The sequence below is a fragment of the Wyeomyia smithii genome, chromosome 3, assembly GCF_029784165.1.
Source record: "Wyeomyia smithii strain HCP4-BCI-WySm-NY-G18 chromosome 3, ASM2978416v1, whole genome shotgun sequence".
NCBI classification, from domain to species: domain Eukaryota; kingdom Metazoa; phylum Arthropoda; class Insecta; order Diptera; family Culicidae; genus Wyeomyia; species Wyeomyia smithii.
Genome location: NC_073696.1, coordinates 27,648,939 through 27,674,030, shown reverse-complemented (window position 1 = coordinate 27,674,030; position 25,092 = coordinate 27,648,939). Strand labels below are relative to the sequence as shown.

Here is a 25,092-nt window from a genome sequence, read left to right as displayed (position 1 = left end):
TTGAAAATTAACTTTCACATTCGATAGAAATGATGAAAGTTCTGATCGAAATGCTTTAAAGTTTGCTACAAATACCACAATAGGTGGAACTTTAACCTTCTTCATAACGGCTTTATGCTCAGTATGAGAAGTTTGGAATTTTAGATCCCCAACAGAAGAAAGAATATCATATTTCCAGGCATAACTGGACAACTTCACTACACTTTCAATTCACTATAGAATTTAAGTAGAAATATCTCAAACCAAATTAATTCACTAAACACTCGTTAACTTTAAAAACAAATTTATTACTTTGCCTTTCAACAGGTAGTCTGTTAAAAAGATTGCCTGTTGAAAGCGAAAAACAAAATTTTAATATCTCTCGGTAGTCTAAGACTTAGCCTCGAGCTGTTGGTAAAATGCGACCTTACTGTAGGACAGTTCAAGTCGATCTGATGATTCCGAGCGGGTTTAGGCGTCTGAATATGTGTCCGGGTTTGTACCCTTTCACATATTCAGCGATAACAGCTGCTCTCAACTCTGCCAGGGCTCACAACTCAATGTAAACAAACTGCACAGAAACGAAACTCTGCCACTTTGGGCAACAAAGTTAACCCCTCTCATTTGACATATAGATGGCACCAGAGAGATGCAACGTGTAGGCTACAGGCGACCCCAAAAAAGTGTGACCGGACTTTTTTGTCACCGTGTGTATATAGACTTGCTATGCGAGAATTTAAAAGTTTCCCCGGTCAACATTGTTAAGTAACATTATATATATTGTTACGTTACAGTGTTACGATGTTATGTTAGTTCAACGTTAGCTGGAGGTAAGTGGAAGGTTTCTATTTCCCACTTTTTTACATAACATTGTAACATTACAATGTTACATTGGGGTAACATAGCTGTAACATTGTAGTTATATTGTAGCAATGTAACGTTATGTAACATTATTATTGATGTTATGTGACGACATTAATGTAGTTGTTATGTAAATTAGAAGATTATATCCTGCTCATAATGTAACATTGTTTTATATATATTTAAACAAATCTTTATTTGCTAAGTTTTTAATAATTTCTGCTGAATACTTTCGAAAAAGAATCAATAGCAGTGCTATTTACCCTGTAGATCGAGCTGAATATCAAGGAAAAATATAAACATGCTCAGTTTGATTCGTTTAGGGTGAAGTCCCGGTTAGTAAACGTTGGCACTCGAGATGCACCATCAGAACTATCACGCATCATCAGCAGCGAATGAAGCCACGTTGGTAATGGGCGCAAACGAAATGAAGAATGCACTATGCTTGGAATGGGGATAGTTACTGACTTATAGTTATCAGTAAGGAGAAATATCATTAACTATCAGTTAAAATTTTCTTTTGCTGATATTGTTTGCACTTTTTTTGTAGGAGAGATACTATAAATTTTCACATAGGCGCAACTAAGAAAAATCCCTTCTGAAAACAGGTCTGGAAACCAATTACATTTTTCAACAGGACAACGATCCGAAACACACCGCGAAGAAAACGGCTGCATTCTTCAAGTCAAACCTCATCAAAGTGCTGGAATGGCCTCCGCAGTCCTCTGGTTTAAACCCAATCGAAAATTTGTGGGTCGTGAAAAGTGGGCAAAACAGGAGTTTCTAACAAAAATATCTATCCGAAATACTCACAAGGTCACACCAAATATTATTGGTTGTTAAAGTTGCTGTTGAAGTTAAAATGATCATCAATAAATTAAATAAAAAAAAAATCAAGTATATGATTTATTTGGTCCAAGAGAAAATCGACCTACCCTTATCAAAACAAAGGTTTAAAAGAACTCATATATAAGCACACTCATTTCTCTTCAAAGTTCTAATACGGACTAAAAATGCAACAATCTTCACATATTGCAACTTTCTCTAGCTCATGAAATGCTTTTTATTTTGGGGAAAATTTAATATCAGCCCGAGCGTATGATTTGTTTTGTCCAGTACTGTGTATTAAATTAGTTTTTCAATCTCTGTGTCACAGTTTGCTACCAATATCAACTAGAATAATTCTCGCTGGAAATCTAAAATACTTAACATCGAGCTCGTATACCAATATCCAGCTGTATACTAATAATCTTCCATTACTCGTCAATGGAGGTAAATACTTTTACGGTTGGGTTTTTGTATACGAGTTCGACATGAATACCCATTATGTCACTACTTATGGTAAAGGCTGTAAATCGAATCCAAATGCAATTTCAGATACTAGCACTTCATTTCAAATTGATAAAAAAAAAACAAACTGATTTGATTCTGATGTTTTATTTTAAATATTCCGATGAAATCTTTTAAAAATCACTTAAAAAAAATTTTTGAAAACCATTGTGTTGTTTAGTTTTATGCGGATTTTTGATCAGCTAAAAGAGTATAATTTTCTAGGCAAATATTATATCGTTGTCCTCCTTTTTTTTTTTTTTTTTTTTGAATGGAGAATGAAAAACTAGACTGGGACACAGTTGTATGGGAAAAAAGCGTTGGTGTAATTTTTTCGCCCCAATGCACTTTTCGTGTTCCTTATGGGTCCTGTAACAACTGTGTAACTTTTCAGATCGATCGGTGGAACCCCTGATTTGCGCCCGATTTTTAAAGTTTCCATACGATTTTATATGAGAAAATCCACTTTTTCAAAACTTATCCTCTAGAAATTTCCAGTTAGCTCCTAAAAATATATCAATACATGATATTTGTAGGAAATTTTCCTGGGAATAATTCTTCTGAAGACTGTAAGGCGCTACAAAATTTGTAGAAAGAGTTATTCACCTTAAACTGATCGAATGTCTGACGAACGGCTCAACATTGAATTTTTCCAGCAACACTGCTGCAGCATGCTGCTGTTGCAAACTCAACAACGTGATGAGAAACAGTTTCGCGTAGAATTAAGCTTGAAAGCGTGATTTTTCGCTCATAGTATTTTCGGAGAAAATGCTTAGAATATCAATCCCTATATTTTGATAGTATTCCTTGTGTGATTCATACCCCTAAAAGTGAGAAATCAGCTTTCTAAACACCCCTACGTAGTGAAAAACATTTTCGTGTGGGATTAAGCTTGAAGGTATGATATTCTGCTCACGTTATCTTCATTATCGGAGGGCTTGCTTAAAATATTAATTATTAAGTTTTAATGTAGATTGATTACTCCCCCTAAAAGAGGGAAGTAAACTTTCTAAACACCCACGTCGTGTGACTCTGGTGTCGTTCAGAAAAGAGTTTGGTAGATACATAGCTACAATTTGTGCAGATACATGGCTAGCAGGTCACTACGAACCACGGTAAATGAAGTCTATTGAAAAAGAGAAAAAGAGAGTATTGATCTTTGGGCGGGATGTTGGTTGAGCGGGCACCATGGTGGGCCGCTGAAAGATCCGAAACAACTGGAAAAGGGTAGGTTTTCAAAGTTTTTCTTTAGCTCCCCGTGTTGATTGCAAACCGCTGTCTGTTGAAAATGGAAACATCTTTGGCTCCAACTTAATTTTTTATTACTGATAATTATTGCAATGTATATTGATTAAAACATATACAAAAATTCAACAAAAAAGGTTATCACCTTTCAATATTTCAGAGGCTTTTGTTGTCTGTGGGATTCGACAACTTGTAGCAAATAATTCTGTTGATCGGGATCTTTTGTTATTTTGTTGTTGTAGTCGCTGACAAGCTTCACGGCTCTTTCTGCAAAATCATTCACTACTGCAATTGCCTTCACGCGTTCTTGTGCTTCCAGATATTGTTTATTTGATTGCCATTTTTCAGGTTTTTCTTTAAGAAAGTCCGTTGAGATTTTCATGATTTCGAAAAATCGTTTCGTTGCCTTCGTTACAAAGTTAGAAAGTGTAGAGTTTTTCTGAATGTTATCAGCCTTTACTGAGACTTTAGCATTCTCAAGTTGTTTTGCCTTCTTAAGTTTTTTTTTGCTTCTGTTTACCTTTTTTCGCTACTAGAACAGACGAATGTCTTCTTCTTCCTCACCTGTGTATACCTCATTGGTTCGTAGTGACCAGCTGGCCATGTATCTGCGCAAATTGTAGCTATGTATCTACCAAACTCCTTTCTGAAAGACACCAGGGTATGATCTATTGAATTGGCACCAGAACCCAAGTTGTCACACGAGGTGGGTGTTTAGAAAGTTTACTTCCCTCTTTTAGGGGGGGTAATCAATCTACATTAAAACTTTATAATTAATATTTTTAGCAAGCTCTCCGATAATGAAGATAACGTGAGCAGAATATCATACCTTCAAGCTTAATCCCACACGAAAATGTTTTTCACTACGTAGGGGTGTTTAGAAAGCTGATTTCTCACTTTTAGGGGTATGAATCACACAACGAATACTATCAAAATATAGGGATTGATATTCTAAGCATTTTCTCCGAAGATTCTATGAGCGAAAAATCACGCTTTCAAGCTTAATTCTACGCGAAACTGTTTCTCATCACGTTGTTGAGTTTGCAACAGCAGCATGCTGCAGCAGTGTTGCTGGAAAAATTCAATGTTGAGCCGTTCGTCAGACATTCGATCAGTTTAAGGTGAATAACTCTTTCTACAAATTTTGTAGCGCCTTACAGTCTTCAGAAGAATTATTCCCAGGAAAATTTCCTACAAATATCATGTATTGGTATATTTTTAGGAGCCAACGGGAAATTTCTAGAGGATAAGTTTTGAAAAAGTGGATTTTCCCATATAAAATCGTATGGAAACTTTAAAAATCGGGCGCAAATCAGGGGTTCCACCGATCGATCTGAAAAGTTACGCAGTTGTTACAGGACCCATAAGGAACACGAAAAGTGCATTGGAGCTAGTACTTATTTTTTGTCCCACCCTAATGAAAAACACCCAGTAATCTATTGAACGACAGTTGGTACATGAGAGAACTGTCATTTAATGGATTGGTTTTTCAAAGAGCAATGAAATATTTTTTATTAAATCACGTTTGCGTGTATTACAAGAAAACATTCAGTAAAACTGTGGTAAAACCATAATGATATATATGATATGATAATGTAATTATTGTCGAAAAATGCTTTGAACTGCATAAATATTTGAATTTCCTACAAATAACTGTGAACATGACAAACGTTTTCTTTCAATTTTATTATTATCTGTTTCTTTTAAAACAAAACGCACATACACATTCGTATTTCGACCATCGTTACGACAACGTGTTAAGTGAAAATCGGAGCGTGAATGAATCGGTTGTAAGCGGAATTCAACACCTTTTTTGAAAAAGCAATTTAATATTCGTCTGAAAACCAAGACACAGTAATAGTGATTACCTGAGAAGAAAAAAGAAGTGAGAAAAGTGATAAAAAATAAATAAAACATAAATTTGAGCGAAAGGACGCCATATTGAAAAGTGTAAACCTATAGCACGTGCAAAATGCAAGCGGATACGGATCCTCCGGATCCACTTGAAACAGAGAGAGGAACGACATCACAAGTGAAAAATGATAATACAGTTAGAAACACGTGCTTCACCTACAGCAATGTAGATGGCGCCCCATATAGGATTTATTTTGAATTATGCAACAGCAATGCAATGGCGAAAATCAATACATTCTCGCTTGGGTCCATGCTGAGAGGTATGGGAGACTATAAAAATTACATCACGGACATGAAGTACGTTGGACAACACAAAATCATGGTTTTTATGCGAAGCTACAAAAAAGCCAACTCATTAGTGGAAATGATCAATAGCGAGGAAGGAATTTATAAAGCTTATGTACCTAAACATTTGGTTTGCGTCACCGGTGTTATATCAGGAGTACCAGTAAATATCGACGTAGATGAAATCAAAGCAGATGTGGAGTGCGAAGTGCCAGTTGTAGATATAACAAGAATGACAAAAATGGTGGACGGAGAAAGGATACCGTTAAATCGTCTGATAATAACGTTGATACCGTTAAATCGTCTGATAATAACCTGTAGAGGGGGAAAAAGATGTGACAAATATACATTACGACACGAAACCATGGCAGAATATCAGAATTGTCAGAATGAAATGAAATGCATACATTGCAGAAGCAAAAAACATAGATCAACAGACGAAAACTGCCCTGAAAGAAAACGGCAACAGAATATCAAATTCCTGATGGCTAAGAAGAATTCAACCTATGTGGAAGCAAAGGAACATTTTCCTATAACCAGTCAAAACGTTTACGAACCGCTACGTAACGCACAAGAGTATCCCAGCGTGGTAGAGAGCTTCGCTACAATTACTGAAGGTAATTTCACATGGAAAAACCCGTTAAGAGAGCAATGGAGGAAATCAAATGAAGACCGTAATCCAAACAAACCAGCAACTAGATGCACATACACAAACAAACCACCTAACCCAGGCGTAAAAAGAATTCGCACAGAATTACCTCTGACAAACTTAGCAGAAACATCTTCGCTGCGAAAAAATGAATTATTACGAAACGAAACAGTACCTAACACAACAAAAACCGGATTAAATAATCCACATCGTGTAACGGAGAAAGAGCAATGGGAGGCAAAACTAAAACAAGCTCAAGAAATTGCGAATAGGACACAAAAGGAATCTATGATGTCATTTTATACAGATTTTATTAATATACTCGGATCAAGAGATGATATTAAAGATATATTTAATACATGCACAAGAAAACTTGCAGATTCGGTAGTGTTAAATACAAATCAAAGCTTCGAATCACCATAACTTTGCAATGGATTGTAAAAAATTAAGAATTTTTCAAGCAAATATACAAAGTTTATCTAAAAATAAAAGCGAGTTACACAGACTTCTAACAGGAAATCAATTTGACACAGCTCTACTATCGGAAACCTGGACTCAACAATGGTTAGAAAATTTTAACACATACAAAATTGCAAGTTACCACTTTATCCCATGTTCGAGGGACGACAATTATGGAGGCGTAGGAATCATGCTTGAGAATAATATGAATTATAACATCATATCATTGCCAAATGTATCACGTCTTACACAAGTAGTGGCGATAGAAATTATACACTTGAAATTGGTGATTGCAGCAATTTATATGAGCCCGAGTATCACGGTAACTGATTACGAGAAAGATACTAGAAAAATTTTCGCAGCTGTTAAGGGATACAGAAAAGTACTGATTGGTGGCGATTTCAACGCGCACCATTTCACATGGGGCGGCGGACGATGTAATAGAAAAGGGGTGATATTAATGGACGTAATTGTTTATTATAAAATATATTTTTTTTTAATTTTTAATAATTTTTTAATCCTACATGACGGTTCAAATACGTACATACCACTGCAAACGAATATGACACCTTCAGCAATTGACCTAACATTATGCTCGGCAGAAATATATAGCGATTTCGAATGGACGGTGCTTGACTATGGAATAGGTAGTCAACATATGGGAATTAACATCTGCTGGAAGGGATACAACCAACAGAAGACAGCTTACTTCTTTGATAAAAAAATCATTAATGATCAAATGGCACAGCTGGATCCCTCACGAGTTAAGAACGTAGAAGACTTAACAAACGGTATGAAACGGATTTTTAAAAATAGCAGAAAGAAAAACACCAAGACCCCAAAATTCTGGTGGTCAAAGGTTGTCGAGGAGGCGTGGAAAGAGAAAAATACAGCGAGGAATAAATTTAATCAGGTCTCAAGTTTACAAAACCTACTAGAGTACAAACGAAAAGCAGCGATATTTTTGAGAAGGAAAAGAGAGGAAGTTAAGAAAAAATTAGAAGAATTTCCAGACGAAGTAGGACCGTTTACATCATCTAAAGAACTATGGATGAAAATCGGACGTTTGACAGGAAAACGTATATTCAAAAAAGAAAACAATATAATGTTCGACAATGAAGAAATGGCCGAAGGGTTTCTAGATACGCATTTTGGTAAGCATAATCCGCAACAGTACATCCAACATAGATGGCCTACGGAGACAACGACAGAGAATTTACTAAACATGCAGAATTGGCAAAATGCACTGGCAAAAAAAAACATCAGCACCAGGAGAAGACAAGTTGACATACGAACTGTTAAGACAGTTAAGTAAAGAAGTAACAACTAATATTATCGACGATGTTAACACAATGTGGAGGAGAGGATCTATCAACGATGCCCTAAAAACAATTAAAGTGGTTGCTATTCCAAAACCGAATAGGAACCAAAACACTGCAGAAGGCAAACGACCAATTTCACTTGTCCCAACAATCACAAAAATTGTAAACACCGTAGTCCTAGAACGTCTTCAAAAATTCCTGAGAGCAAAACAAATCCTCCCAGATAAATCTTTCGGATTTAGAAAAGGTACCTCTACAACAACTTGCATATCATTTGTGTGTAATTGGATTAAACAAAATAAACGCGACAATTACGTCACAGCATTAATATGTATAGACCTTTCTAATGCATTTAATGCTGTTCGAACCGAGAAATTAGAAAAAAATGCAGGATATCGGGGTATCATACGACATACAATAGTGGATAAGCTCGTTTTTGCGAAACAGAGAAATAGTGATGCATCTGCGGCACAAAACAATTGATCGGACGATTCAAGATGGGTAACCCCAAGGAGATGTTCTATCACCAACACTGTTCAACATCTATACGACTGAACTTCACGATAATGATCAAGAAGACGTCGTCCTTGTACAATTCGCAGAAGATTTTGGCGTTTTGATACGTGAAAAAAATTTAGCAGCATTGAACGAAAAAGCTCAATCATATATGGACAAGTTTAGTGATACTGCAAATAGATTAAATTTCGAAATAAATCCTGACAAAACGAAAGCGATTCTGTTTTAAAATAACGACAAAAAACTTGACATAACAATCAATGGAACAACAATAGAAACGGTTAGAAATCACAAGTACCTCGGGGTAGTTTTTGATCGATACCTTAGTTTCGGTCAGCGTTGCCAGGTATCCAGATTTAGCTGGATTATCCAGATTTTTGGACATGTATCCAGGTAAACAGCTTTGATGTCAAATTATCCAGATTTTTCATGGATGATCCAGATTTTATCCAGATTTTATTTTCTCTGTTCCGCAAAAAGGTCATCACTTCAATTTTGGCGCGAAATTTTGCAATTTTGTCACCTCAAATTTTGCGTACACCAAGACTTTTATCCGAAAAATTAACCTTTCACCCCACGAAATGACTGCCAGATTTTTTCCAGATTTTTATTTTGCCTTTTCCAGATTTTTTAAAAAATGGCCTGGCAACGCTGGTTTCGGTGCACACATAACAACCACGCAGATGAAAGTGCAAGAAAGACTAAATATGCTTAAGATACTGAACGGTGTGAAAAGCGGAGCACATCCGGATACCCTGATTAAAATACATGTAGCACTATGCAGAAGTGTAATTGAGTATGGTAGCTCGGTGTACAATAATGCGAGAGCAAGCAACCGTAACAAGCTGTACATCTTAAACAACCATTGTTTAAGAAAAGTGACAGGCGCAACAAAAACAACACCTTTGAATACACTGGCTGCATTAAGCGGACAAGAACCATTAGATCTCCGGATCAAGTATGTAACACAACGAGAAATAACGAGACATTTTTCCAGAAATAGCGAAGTAAAGAAACAACTTGAAAATGTAAGGATTCCAGATAACTGTGATAATCTAGATAAATCTCGCCAAATATGTGAAAAGGGCCCATGTGCCATATGTAAACAAGCCACAATTTCACGTTTTTCGACAAAAACAAGCTTAATCTGCCCATACAATAAGATTTGCTGATTGAAAACAACTTCTTTTATCAACAAATCTTATTTGTAGGGATAGATTACGCTTGTATTAATCACAAAATGAGAAAATTTGCATGGGCGCAACTAAGGAAAATTTTTTAGGGGGGGGCTAGTTTTCATGTATGTCATTTTAAAAAAGGGAAAAAAGAGTTTGAATATGCTTTTTTAATGACGCTTAAAATAGTATCGTAAAAGCAGAAAAAATCACTTCGGGATAGAATCTCCGAAGATGTACTGAATATCTTGAACACATCGTCAACGCCAAGCTCTTTCAGCAACAATGATTCGATATTGAGGAGAGCTAGATTTGGTAAACGGCTGGGCAGTGCTTTTTAACAGTTCACCCGTACTAGTTAGAATAAAATAGACCCCACTGTGGTTCAAGGCATAATGCCCTATTCCTACCTCCACGTGGTACCGACTGGGATACGAGCAACCAAGGAAAAACCGGTGAACCGGTGGGGTAGTTGTTCTCCTTAGAGAGCAGGTTGTCTGCGCGTCTAGCCCACAGGCTAGGGGTATACTGAACTATGCTAGCACTAGCATACTAGCATACTGAAATAAACATACTACGGAGAATCAAGAATTCAAAACGAACCGGAACAATCGGCAATGACCCAGCCGACGAAATAAGGACGACGATTAGAAGCTCAGTACATGTAACAGTAGATCGCCTAATGACCCGGATGTCGACCGGATTCTGCTGGATCAGCTAGAACCCCGCCACTTCGACATCGTTGCGCTCCAGGAGCTTTGCCTGAAAGGAGAGAAGGTACGGTGGATTTGTGGCCGCAAGGCACAGTACCACCAAAGCGGCAGGCAATCAGCGACAGGTTGTGTTTGTTGAGAATAAAAGGCCGGTTCCACAACTACACTATTCCCAATGTGCACTGCCCTCACGAAGGAAGACCTGATACAGGGAAAGAAGCGTTCTACGCACAGCTGGAAAAACTCTACGATAGCTGCTCGCGTAGAGATATCAAGATCGTCGTTGGGGACATGAACGGAAGAATAGACTTATATAAGCCGGTTCTCGGCCCGCACAGCCGCGGATTAGCACTACAAAGTCCCTTCTTACCTCGACTAACGTACAGCAAAACAAATTGACCACGTTCTCAACGACGGCCCGTTCTTCTCAGACATTACAAACGTACGCACCAATCACGGTGATGATCGGACATGACCACTTCGATACAAAAAACTACAAAACCCTGATAACCGGTAGTCCTCTACGGAAGTCTTTTTGATATTTTCGAACAGAAGGTGCCTATCGGCGAACAGAAGGTGACTATCTACGGCGGAGCACAAGCGGACGACGGATAATGGCTACAGCGCATGAACCATGAGCTACAAGCGCTGCTTGGAGAGAACCCCATTGCACACCTGGCGAAAGACATTAGGTTGCGGTGGGCCGGTCACATCGTAAGAATGCCGGACGACAACCATGTGAAATCACTTCTCTTCAGCAACCCTACCGGCACAAGAAATTAAGGGGCGCAGCGTGCATGATGGCTCGACCAGATCGAAAGAGACTTACGAGTGATGAGACGTCTGGGGAACTGGTGAAACACAGCCCAAAACCGAGTAAACTGGCGACTACTTGATACAGCACGAGTTACTACAGCTCTCGTCTGACTGGTAAGGTGAGAAAGAGAGCAAGGGTTGAGAATCGATCCTGGGTGCAGAACTAGTTCTTAGCCAATGAATGACGACATCTCAATTTGTGTGGATTTTGATGCTCTGATAAGTAGTATGGAATGTATATATATTGAATACAATCATTCTCTGGGAAATTCTAGGGGGGCTAAACACGTTCCAGGGGGGCTTCAGCCCCCCCGTAGTAGAGCCCATGAAAATTTGGCTTGTTTACAAATGGCACATGAGCCCTTTTCACATGTTTGGTGAGAAATATACTTACCAAGAAATAGTATACTGGGATAATAAGGACATCTTTCAAAATCTATACCCACTCGTCACGCTCAACGGAATAATCAGGGCAGACATCAATACATGTTTGGATCTCCTGGACACAGCAAAAAAGCAGACAATCCCAATGAAAATGAAACAAGCGGCACTTTGGGCAATGAACGGCAAATACCATAACAAAGGTAGAATATTCACGGATGCCTCAAAAGTTAGCTCAACTTGCAGTGTTGGAGTTTACAAAGAAAACAGTTATTGTAAGCTTTCAGCAAGATTACTACGGGAAACTAGTATAACATCCGCAGAGTTAGTCGCTATACACTTGGCACTCAAACACGCATAATTTAGAAGGATACGTAATATACACAGACTCAAAATCAGCATGTACAATGCTAGAAAACGCACAAGAAACGAGAACCGGAGAAAAAACATTGACGGAAATACTTGAACTATGTTGGAAAAGATATATTATAATTCAGTGGATTCCCAGTCACGTCCAGATAACAAGAAACGAAATCGCCGACCACCTCGCAAAATGTGGACAAACTTCTCAAACAACAATAAATAACCATCTACTGGTTAAAGACGTGCAAATGTATATAAAGAAATAAATAGAGAGGAAAGCTTCACAATGGTATGAAGCGTATTCACAAGAAAAAGGAAGAACATACTACGATATACAATCGACATTCAAAAAACAACCTTGGTTTAAGAGAAAAGATCTTAAAGCAAAGGAAGTGGAACTTCTGAATCGTATTATGGCAGGACATGATTACTCGAAAAAAAGTAGGAGGGTGGTATTCAAGACACGACCGCATGACGTTGACTACCGTATTCTTAAAAAAAAAAATATTCCATTGAAGCAAATAGTAAAGGGAATTACAACGCTTCTTTTACAAAACTTCTGTAACAAAATTTCGAGGCTCCAAAAGGTACCAGTTTCCGATTATTCTCGTCCAGAATTCCAGCCATTTTAGTATTTTGCAGTAGCCATTTATTACTAACAGCCACCAGCATAACGGGTGAAACCGGCACGAGATGACCGGTACTATTTTGTCTTTCCTCCTTTCAGCTGCTAACATCCTGGCGCTGTCGTGAAATTAACATCAACATAAACATGCATTTTTGCAAGGTTTTTTCCGCTAGCAGCAGCAATTGTAAAACATAAAATTCAACTAACCGCTTCTATTATAAAACTGCGAGGCACCAAAAGGTGCCAGTTGCCGATTTCTTGTTTACTGGTTTCCGTCCAGAATTCCAGCCATTTTAGTACTTTGCAGTAGCCACCAGCATCACGGGTCAAACCGGCACGAGATGACCGGTACTATTTTGTTTTTCCTCCTTTTAGCTGCTAACACCGAGCGTCCGTATGTACCCGGTACGGTTTAATAATGAAACTGATGGGGTGAAATGTTCGAACGATACGTTTTATACCAAGGCTTCGTCACATAATTAGAAAAAGGGAGGGGCTACATAGATGATGGAATGGTAGAGACAAATGTTTCTTGAAAGCTGCGCCGGCCGCTGTCATAATATTAACACCAACACAAACATGCATTTCTGCAAGGTTTTTTCCGCTAGCAGCAGCATTTGGTAAAACAGAAAATTCAATTTGCCGCTTCTGTAACAAAATTTCGAGGCACCAAAAGGTGCCAGTTGCCGATTATAGTTTCCTGGTTAGTCCGTCCAGAATTCCAGCCATTTAAGTATTTTGCAGTAGCCATTTACTACTGAAGCCACCAGCATTACGGGTGAAACCGGCACGAGATGACCGGTACTATTTTGTATTTCCTCCTTTCAGCTGCTATCACCTAACGTCCGCATGTCACTGGTGCGGTTTTGGAATCAGAATGATGGGGCGCCGGCCGCTGTCGTAAAATTAACACCAACAAAAAGATGCATATTTGCAAGGTTTTTTCCGCTAGCAGCAGCATAAACATCGGAAACAGAAAGTGACAACAACAATAACAACAAAGTCAGATCGATTGTATCCGTTAGTGTCGACTGTGCTTGGGAAGAGAGGTAGTGATTGGCTGCGCGGTATGATTTAGACAATCGATATTAATTACCAATTTTTCAATAGTGTATCTCAAACAATAGTTTGTTGTTGTTACATAAATTTAACCGTAAAAGAATTTCTGATCGATTGATGCCAAAACCTCGAAAACCTGATTATAGATGACTGCAAAATAAGCGCTCAAAACCTGACCACTTTTCTCTGGTTTTCCCTGGTTGAATTACTAGATTTTCAAATTCAGGGGCCTAACTTCGATATAGACGTTAGTCAACGTCAAAATGGCTAGCGAAAATGAAAATTATTGATGATCCCAATTGTAATGTCTGTGCTCAAATTGAAACAGCGGAGCACATCATACTGATATGTCCGCAATACAAATCAATTCGTTCAAAATTTAGCTTAGATGGAAAGTTTAAAAAACTAACAGATTTATTTAAAACTAACAATATTTGCCTATACAAAGAAGTTATATTATTCCTAAAAGAAATTAAAATGGAACTATAAACTTGAAAGAGTCCACAGTGACGTTAAAAGGAATAACAGGGCATATAGTCTAAGTTACTAGCCCTATTTTTGAAGCTGACAGGAGTTGGCTTAAAGCAGAAACAAGAAGAAGAAGAAGAAGAACGCACATAATTCATCGCCGAAATCGTCGCCATGCAGTTCATACAGCGTTTTGTTTTAAAAGAAACAGACAATAATATTTTTATATCAAAAATCGGGCACGTTACCAATAATTCGTGTTGTAGAAGATTCACGCTGCAACCCTGCACTCACTAGCAGTCCACTGGCTGACGTTTCTCACACTGCTTTTTGAAAGTATTTTGACAGCCAACACAGAAAGCGCAGAAAGCAGAATGTTTAAATTTTAGTTGTCGCATGCTTGCGGCATCAGCTGGATGACTATAAAATTTTCACTGTAATTAATTTTCTTTCACAAAATAATAAATAAACCATACCAGGAATGAATTTACTTCCCAAAACAACCACCGATTTTGGTACAACCGAGTATTGGAACAATTTCTTCAAGAAGCGTGGTAAAAAAGCTTTCGAATGGTGTGTATCTGCGTAACATTTCTTGTGTGAATAAACAATTGAAAATGTCTCAATTTAAGGTACGGTGAATATCCGGAACTGTGTGGCCAACTGCACAAGTATGTGAAACCGAAGGACGAAATTCTGATTGTTGGTTGTGGAAACTCTACCCTCAGCCAGGATTTGTACGATGTTGGGTTCAAGTGCGTAACGAAAAAACGGTTCAGTCAAACATTCGCTAAAATTTTGTGCCATTTTCAGACAAATTACTAACATCGACATCTCCGAAGTTGTCATTAAGCAGATGCAGGAAGCAAACAGGCTGTCACGTCCGGAAATGCTATGGTACCACATGGACGCCACTGCGATGAACTTCTCCGATAGCAAGTATTCCGTTGTGTTGGATAAAGGTACACTGGATGCTTTGTTTACGGATGAATCGGATGCCACGGTAACGACGGTTCGAAAGTACTTTTTTGAGATATCTCGTGTGCTACGTGTTGGAGGTCGTTACGTATGCATTTCCCTGCTACAGGAGCATATTTTAAGGGAGCTGTTAAGCTATTTTCCTGAGAACGAATTTGTGTTTCGGGTGATACGCTGCCTTGAAGCCGAGCAGAAAACAGCCGACGGAAATGGCGATGGATCATCCATGCCGGTTTTCGTGGTGGTAGCCACTAAGTTTAAAAAGTTGCCTCTCAAGGTGCTGGAACTTTGTATGGCGGGGGAGGAGATACAGCGCGTCCAGAAGCCGGAAGAAATTACCCTTTCGATAGTGGCTGCTCAAAAGGCGGCGATGGTTTGCAATGGGTTGGTGCGGGGCAGCATAGCCGGGTTCAACGAGGTGTGCCTCGATCTTCATAAACCGGGTCAAAGCGACGCTCGATTCACGATACACGTGCTAGACCAGAAACCGGTACGCGGTAACGGTAAGTACGCCGCTTTCATTGTTCCTCAAGGACGAGAGACGGAATGGTTATTTTCGACGCCCAAGGGGCGTCACAAATTGCTGACATCCGCCGGGCACGATCGGTTGGCGATTGTTTCCATGCATCGAGGCCAGAGCTATGATAGTTTGGATGCCGTTAAGGAAGAGCTGAGTGAAAGTGTTAAATCGCTCGCTCCGGCCGGACTGCGAGTACAGGTGAGTTTTTTATAGCAATTACAGAATAGACAACTGAATATGTAAATATTATTTCGTTAGATTCCCTATCTTTCCCTGGGTTCAGATGTAGGACAACGAGAGACAATATTCAGCGGCCACAGTGCGATTTCGGGTGCTTACATAGTGGAAGAAGTTCTAGGGAATGATAACCGACTTCTTCGACGGTTGGTTTTTCTCAATAATCAGTCTGTGGTTCAATCGGAGGCAATGGTCAAGGTGAAAAAGCAAAAGAGCAAACTGGAGAAGGTGATCGATCCTGGTTATTTAGCGTGCCAGCATCATCTGTACATGACAATTGGTGTCCATTTAGCGATCAGCTTAGATGCAGCCGCAGCTGCAAAAGATGTGATGATTATTGGACTTGGTGGAGGCGGTCTCTGTACATTTATTCGTCAGTGTCTTAAGTAAGGTTCCCTAAAACAACTACCACAAGTTTTAATGATTCTTAATTTCAGAAACATAAATTTAGTGGCAGTGGAAATTGATTCGGAGATGCTGTCAGTGGCCACTCAATACTTTGGTCTGACGCCAGACGACCGATTGAAGGTGGAAATCAAGGACGGAATCGATTATTTGACAGAATGCGCCCAAGGCGCTAGTAAACACTTCCGCGCCATTTTGTTCGACGTGGATAGCAAAGACTCCAGTCAGGGTATGAGCTGTCCACCGGAGGCCTTTCTCGAGCAAGCCGTACTAGCAAACGTGAGCCAGCTTTTGAAGGGCACAGGCATATTCGTTCTGAATTTAGTCTGCCGGGATGATTCCCTGCGCCAGCAGGTCGTGGAGAAATTGAAACAAACCTTTAAGTACGTACTGTCCTACAAATTAGAGGAAGATGTGAACGAAATTTTCTACTGCGCCGATAGCGCGGCACTCGATTGTGCCGAAAAGTGGCAAAGAGCAATGAAACAATCCGCGGAGGGCTTGAATAGTTTGGCCAAAAAAGCCAAACTGAGTAGAGTGGACCTTGTCGATTTGCCGGAGTTTATGCAAGGGTTGAAACTCTGAATAAATAATGACTACTTCTAAGGAAAGATTCTTTTTACGTTCTACTAACGAAACTGCCTGAAAAATTCGAATGTTAGTAGCTATTTACTTATCGTCAATAATATCGACTGCTAGGCGTACATAAAAACGGGTTTTACTTATTATCATACCTTCTTCAACACGTACTCGAAATTCACACGATAATTTTGAAATTGATAACAATTATGCTATGCGTTGCTTTACTTAGGGTTCACTATGCTGAACATTTTCGCCTCATCATATGGGTTAATATTTCAGCTTACTGCATGCAATTTTAAATCTACTTTTGCTGGAAATTTCTACACATGTTAATTTGGGTATTACTTTTTTTATCTTCGTAACACAAAGCATTGACAGCGATCCAATATTTGTTGCTCTAATTAACGGCCTGTGGACAGTTTCGTTTCAAGGATACTCCAAGCAGAAGACCGATTTTCACACTGAACAACACTGACTCTAAACCCTCTAAAATTCCATAATTCTCCTAGCAGATTGAGCAGGTGAGATCATGTTTTATGTTTTTTTTTTTCGTTTATCAAATGGTTTTCAGATTATTTTATCAGTTGGATCTGTCTGCCTTGAAAAAAACGTTAACATTGCCGCTACGCGAGAAAACCTTTTAGCACTTATTTAACATGCAAATTCAATGTTAGCCACTAAATATATACACTAACTTCAAACTTCAAATAACCTCTATTGGTCATGACAATTTGTATTTGATATTTTGACTAAGAAGAAAACGTTCTTTTTTATAATTTATAATTTACCATCAAAAATCGATTAACATAGAAAATATAAATAAACAATAAGAAACAAATGCATTATTTTTACAACTATTATGAACAAGAACAAACATATTTCCCACACATTCACAACAGTAAAGTACGATGCGAAACATTTACAATATATCAAAAATGCTGCTTTGAGCATCCTTGACTCCAAACTTGCCCACAGCTAACTTTCAGTAGAAACAGTCACAGGATTGATTAGACAATTCAATTAGGTTCCAATATGTGTGTGTAATATGTGTGTGAATATATAGGTACTTTCCTACACAACTATTGTACGAATAAAATGAACATTTTATTGTGTAACCTTATAGCAGTATAACCTACTCATCCTCCCAGCCATCCATTCATTCATGCTTGGCTTTTAGAAAGCTCTCCCTGCCCCAACAAACACACACTTTCACGGTTACTGTTTTTTTTTTTTTTTTTGTTTTTCAGTCAGTCTATCGAGTTTTAAGGAACCATTCTGCAGCAGCCGCCCCACTAGAACACCTTGCGGAGCAACCGTCGAAAGCTACCGCCCCCATTTCCGGTCAATTTTTTCTCACTCGAACTGGTGCTACCGTTAAACGACGACGACATCTTCAGCTTCGGCTCCGAGTCGGTCCCGTTGATAGAACCATTCCCCACGGTTTGCACCTCGGGACTTTCGGATTTCGCTTTACGCTTACCGAATTTGTTACTATTTTGACTAGAGGACTTTTTCAGCTTGTACCACTCATTACCACTGCTGTGGCGTTTGTTGATGCTGTTGTTGTTGTTAACGGTAATGACGGGTTCCAGACCGCTTACGTCCGTCACTGACGACGGGTCTTCCGCGACAGAGTTATGATTATTGGTCATATTGATTCTAACACTGCTGCTTCCACTACTACTCGTATTACTACTGGCACTGCTCAGATTTTGGCTGGGTGTGATTTTTTTGCCGGATGACCTTCGGCTCGACCGAAGGAATGAGGACTTGAAAAAAGCTGGCGACGATAGGCGCCGTCCTATGCCAGGCTTACCGGCTGGCTTCGAGTCAATCGATGACGTCGAAGAGCCCATTCCGTTAGTCCTACTGACCAGCTCAGAGGTAGAGTCTGGAATGAATTCGTTGTACGAAAGATCCGAAGCAGTTGGAATGATAAACTCATCGTTGTCCTCCAGCAAGGGTAACTCATCGATGCGATTATGTTCGTCCGGTTTACTCAACTCAGGTGTTAGTCGTCTCGGTTCCGGAGCTGATTCAGTACGTACGAGATCTGGCTTACCTGCCAGCTTGGCTTCTGGTGGTTCGGCTGAATTCGCTCGTTTGGTTCTAACACTACCAACTTGCTGAACAAAGCCAGCTGGAACGGAAGTTTTCCTATGTTTGTTTCTGCTTCTTTTTCGATCCGATTTGACACCATCTCCCCTGCCGTTATCCTCAATGAGCAAATTTTCGTACGTACCACTGATATTGAGCGCTTCTTCACTGGGACGCTTCTTTTTCAAAGATCCCACTCCAAGCTGTGCACCGCCTATCACACCATCGATCGATTTTCGTCTCAATAACTTTCCTCTAATAAGTTTTCCGCTGGTCGATAACTGTGCCAGCTCTCTGTCAATTGTTTCACGATCTGGCGAGGTCACCATCTGCCTGCGACAACTACGCAACACAATCCAACAAACCAGGAGCTGCGTAACGGCAATAGTCCCTACAGCAACGGCCAGCGTTCTCCAATTCAGTAGACTATCGCGAAAAAGTGAAAACTCCTGTCGCAAGCGTTCGTTCTCCTGGCGGAGGGCATCCTCGCTTTCCCGAATTCGATGGTTTTGCTCTTCGATTTCCGACAACGTTTTGGCATGTGACTGGTGCAGCTCTTCCACCTGCTTGCGATAGCGACGACTCAGCTCCTCCAGATACTGACCCGAAAGGCTCATGTTGCGCTCCAGGGCCTGGAAAAGTGGAAACAGCGTTGAATTGAATATTTTTCATATTTTATAAAACTACATAATATCTGAGTAATTTTCTATTTTCCATGATACTATATGTATCTCTCTTAATGTTTCTTGAAAAAAGTTCTATTGTTCTAAAAACGTTGTGATTATTTTTGTATTTTTGATTATTTCAGTCTTTTACAAACGTTCAATGAGCTTTTGAAATCAAAGTGTGCCAATATTAAAAGTTTTTTTCCAGCTGGTATTTCAGTCAATACTACAAGGTGGTAATTAGTAGACCATTTTGCCATTTGACACTTGGTTTTGACAGCGGGTTGTTTACATCTGACACAATTATAATTTTCGTTGCTGTTTAGTTAAGTTTTCGTGCGTAGTGACGTATTTTTGACGCAGAAGAAGCATCTGGAAAATAATAGGAAACAAATCTCAACAAAAGTCCGAAATTTGATTGTGCATGACTTTCAGCTTGAGGAGTTTCAACGAAACATTGCTGAGAAGTAAGCCGTGGGGCGGTGCAGCTGCTCATTTGAAAGCATCGTAGTCGATCGACCGAGAAGAAGACCGGAGACTGATGCAAAAACGAACGCGCTTATCATTCACCAAGTAAAGGAAAACTCACGCACGACCATTCGGGCGATTAAAGAAAGATTGGACATAGACCTTCCCACTCGCACCATTCGACGACGCTTGCTAACGTTTGCATTAAGGTGAAACGGTATTGAAGCCACAAACGGCCGATTTCGAGCCACCATTTCGAATTTTCAGAAGCACAAGACTGGGAAACACTAATGTGTTCCCTGTGAAAACGCTTTTTGCCTTTCTCCTAGAAAGGTATAGCAATCACTTGCAAAACCGAAGATATAAAAGTGCTCCAAAGGGCCGAATGGCATATATCACTCGACTCAGCTCGACGAGCTGAGCATTTTCTGTATGTGTGTGTGTGTGTGTGTGTGTGTGTGTGTGTGTGTGTATGTGCAGATTTTTATTCTCACTCACTTTTCTCAGAGATGGCTGGACCGATTTTCATGAAATTAATTGCAAATGTAAGGTCTTGTTGCCCCATAAGACCCTTTTGAATTTCATTGTAATCGGATTTTTAATTTCGAGGTTATGTTGAAAAATGTGAAAATCATGAAACATCAATATCTCAGAAAATACACAACCGATTTAAACAAAATTGGTCTCAAAAGAACGGGCTACCTAGAAAACCCTTAAGTTTTGAATTTCATAAAGATTGAACTTGTGGTTCAAAAGTTATGAAAAGAAACGTGTTCTGAAGACTGTTTAATCTCACTCATGTTTCTCAGAGATGGCTGTACCGATTTTCATAAAATCAGTGTCAAATGGAAGGTCTAATTGCCCCATGAGACCCTAATAAATTTGTTTTGCAATCGGATCATTACTTTGCCTGTTATGTTTAAAAATGTGAAATCCAGCTATGCAAAGGAACATATTCCGAAGACTACTTGGACTCACTCACTTTTCTCAGAGATGGCCGACCCGATTTCCACAAAATTAGTGTCAAATGAATGGTCTAGCTGCCTCAGAAGACCCTATTGAATTTTACTGTAATCGAACTGTAACTTCATTTGTAATGTGCCGACTTGTGAAAATCACGAAACTTCATTATCTCAAAAACTACACAACCGATTTGATTATTATTATCAGATGAGCGGGCTAGTTAAGGGTTAACTGATGAATTATAATTGAACACGTGGTTTCAAACTTTGGCTGCCCTACACGTTCCCATTTCACTTGATTATAAACGAACTTGAGCAACCGTTATGTATTAAAATGTTAATAAAACAACGAAAGTAAATTATCTCAAAGATTACATGACTTATTTGAACATAACTAGTGTCATACAAACGAGTCATCTCTCAAACTTACAAATAACAAACTTCATAATAATTTGATATGTGGCTCAAAAGTCATGGAAAGAAAAGAAATTCAAAGACTATTTAAAACTATACCTGCTTTGATCGATATATGTGGCCTCAACATAATTTAAATGTGGTATCGTACTATTTGAATGTTCCAAATTTATTGATTCCTTGCGATGTGTTAAAAGTCTGCAAATGCACGACGAATCGGCCATAGGATATGATCAAAGTCGAATAACAAATCGTTTGAAATGATTGGTTTTATCGAAATGACAACATCCCCGTCTTTTGGCTTCTGTACATCGCCTTAATTCTGAATATATTCATATTGGGTGGTATTCTGTCATTATCAGCAGACTTTCTGGCATCAATCTGACACCGGAAATACCCATATTGGGAGGTATTTTTGGTTGTTTTCCAGACTAAAAGTGGTCGTCTTCAAATTCAAAATAGTGTCCAGGGTCAATGTTTGGTTTCTATGCATCATCACGTTTACAGAAATATCCATATTGAGTATTATTCGGTCATTTCCGACTGTTGCCTATAAGTTGCCATTTAGCAATTCAAAATGGTGCCTGAGGTCAATTGTTAGCTCCTTGCATCATTCTGGTGTCAGAGATACTCATATTGGATAGTAATCGTTTATTTTAGGCTGTTTTTCACAAACTGGTAGTCGCCATCTTGGATTTCAAAATGGTATTTAGGATACTGGTTAAAGAAAAACTCATATTGGGTGATATTTGGTCACTTTGGACTGTTTTTCAGAAGCCGAAAGTCGTCATTTTGGACTTTAAAATTGCCTGTGAAATCAATTTCTGTCATCTGGGCGTAATTCTGGTTCCGAAAACATTCATATTGAATGGTATTTGGTCATTTCCGGCTGTTTGCCAGACACCGGAAGTCACCATCTTAAAATTCAAGATTGTGTCTGTGATCAATTTTCAGCTTCTGTGCATTTTTCTGGTTCCAGAAATACTAATATTTAATGGGAATCGTCCATTTCAGGCTGTTTTCCAGAAACCGGAAGTTGCCATCTTACAATTCAAAATGTTGTCTAAAGTCGATTTGTGGCTCCAGTGCATCATTACGGTTCCGGAAATACCCATATTGGGTGGTATTTGGTCATTTGCCGCTGTTTTTCCGACACCGGAAGTCGCCATTTTGGATTTCATAATGGCATTTGGAGACAATTTCTGGATTTTGGACGGCATTCTGGTTAAAGAAAAACTCATATTGGGTGGTATTTGGTCATTTTCTGCTGTTTTCAGAAACCGGAAATCGCCATCTTAGAATTTAAAATACTATCTGTGGTCGATTTTAACTCCTGTGTATTATTCTAGATACGGCTATTATTATATTGGGTGGAAATCGGCCATTTTCGGCTGTTTTCCAGAAACCGGAAGTTGCCATATTACAATCCAAAATGTTGTCTGAGGTCGATTATGGAACATATTTGTTACCACTAAGAACATTCACCTGCCAATATGGTTCCATTTAGTTCATTAGTTCGCGAGATGTGCAGAAGTTTGTGAAGAAACATGTACTTATAGAAGAGGGAGGGGCGTCAAACCATTATGGACATATTTGTTACCTCTAAAAACATTCACATACCAAATTTGGTTGTATTTTCTTGATTGGTTCTTGAGTTGTGCGAAATTTGTGTTTCATTCTCATGGGATCCCTCCCTTAAAGAAGAGGGATTCGGGTTTAAACCATTATGTACATATTTGTTACCACTAAAAACATTTACCTGCCAAATTTTGTTCCATTTGGTTGATTAGGTCTCGAGATGTGCACAAATTTGTGTTTCATCCAACTATTATGGACATATTAGTTACCCCTTAAAACATCCACATGCCAAATTCGGTTTCATTTGCTTGGTTTGTTCTTGAGTTGTGCAGAAATTTATGATTCATTTGTATGGGACCCCTCCCTTCCAGAAAAGGAAGGGGTCTCAAACTATCATAGGAACCTTTATCGGCACCAAAAACCCCTACATACAAATTTTCACGTCAATCGGTTCGGTAGTTTTCGGGCCTATATGGATCAGACAGACAGACAGACTTGACTGCATTTTTATATGTAAAGATTACAACATCAATATTTTAGAACCTAAAGAGTGAATATACATTTATTGAAACGAAGCATTCATGTAAATATATTTTTACAAACAAAAAATTGAATGAGAAAGGCTGGGTGTGACCGCTAGGTAGATTAATTTAGGTTTTTATGTTTGCTTCACCGCAGCAAACATAACATAGCATCTTCACAGGTGACGCATTAACTATTACCAAGTCTTGTACCCTCGAAAATTCGAAGCGGTGGTTCGAAGTCGACCATTTTTGGTACGAAGTGCTGCTGGAAGTTGCGTCGTTCTTCAAGAAATACCATAAGCGCGAAGACGCGGTGTCCTGGCCGGCTCTGGCATAGGTTCACTACTCGAAGCGATCATTAAATGGATATGGAGAGGCTGAATATACATGTGGTACCCAAGTCGGCAAATCCGCCCAACGTCCTTCAGCTGCTCTGTTTGCGGGATGCCCAACTGATGACGCCTCATCCAAGTCGAATAAAAAAAACCAGAATTGGGCTTCCGATTTCAATGGAAGCCTGTCAGTCTGCGTCCGCAAACATTGTTGTTGTATTTCGTAGTGAAAAAGAAAGATGCGTGATCTAGTCGATAGCGAAGAACTTAATGAGAGCTTTATTAGGTTTCTAAGATATTGTGTCCAGCATAGGAAAAACAACATATAGTAACTTCAGGAACGCCGGAATTCTCTTGAACCTGGGCTCTCTCACGGATACAGGATTAGTGGCTGACCCATCGTGTACTACAGGTCCACGTTGTGCGTAACGTTACCTTTACGTTCGATGATCCGTCCTTCTGCCCAGAAACATGCATTCCTTATGTAAATTTTAGCATATACGTCCTTGCTCTCAGCAAATGTTCTCTCTTCCGCACCATGTACGCGATTGAACTGCTCGTTTTACTCCTGGTTGAATTGTAGCTGCTCTACACAGGTTTGCTTGACGAAGTCCAAATGAGTCCGAAGTTTTCGTCCAAACATTGCTTCGGCTGGAGACTTTCCATCTGGAGCGGATTTATTCGGCGTATATCGATACGTGGACAGGAACTTTTGCAGTGCTTCTTCAACGATTCCCCTTCCTTCTTATTCAAAGTGCGCTTCAGGGTGTCCACATACCCGGAAATGATGTTTTTGACCAATTATTCTGAATCTGCTGGCTTACTTTTTACAGAGTTCTCTCCTTTTTGATTTCGTTCGAAATCATTTCATGTGTAACGGGGAATTTTGAAAGAGATTCCATTTGAATACATGCGGTGCTAGCTTCCAGCTGAGTGCTTGCAATAACGTACTCTTCATCTGGTCTGCGGTGTTGATTGATGAGTCTTTGTAATACTTCTGCCTCGGTTGACTTGAACTAAATTTTGAAATTATAAAGCAGCATAGTCAAAGCCCATCGTTGTAATCGGTTCGCTGTATGTACCCGTAAAAATGGAAGGGTGGCTTATGATCCGTCTGAAAAACGAATCGTCGTTCGAATAGCATCCGACGAAAATTGATGACTGCAAA

At 39.2% G+C, this 25,092-nt stretch overlaps 2 protein-coding genes across 11 annotated transcripts in view; one reads left to right on the top strand and one right to left on the bottom strand.

Annotated features, from left to right (window-relative positions):
• Positions 1-14,368: 14,368 nt before the first annotated feature.
• On the top strand, positions 14,369-18,002 carry LOC129727230 (eEF1A lysine and N-terminal methyltransferase homolog). Its single transcript, XM_055684827.1, has 5 exons — positions 14,369-14,735; positions 14,795-14,917; positions 14,976-15,858; positions 15,919-16,283; positions 16,335-18,002. Exons 1-5 carry the CDS (start codon positions 14,644-14,646, stop codon positions 16,885-16,887), a joined length of 2,016 nt encoding a protein of 671 aa, XP_055540802.1. The 5' UTR covers positions 14,369-14,643; the 3' UTR covers positions 16,888-18,002.
• LOC129727229 (SUN domain-containing ossification factor) overlaps positions 16,960-25,092 on the bottom strand; it is a 55,389-nt gene continuing 47,256 nt past the window's right edge. For all 10 annotated transcript variants that reach the window (XM_055684816.1, XM_055684822.1, XM_055684820.1 and 7 more), the window contains one exon: positions 16,960-19,613. In XM_055684816.1, coding sequence (XP_055540791.1) covers positions 18,177-19,613 — 1,437 coding nt within the window. In that variant the 3' untranslated portion in view covers positions 16,960-18,176. The remainder of the gene's footprint in view (positions 19,614-25,092) is intronic.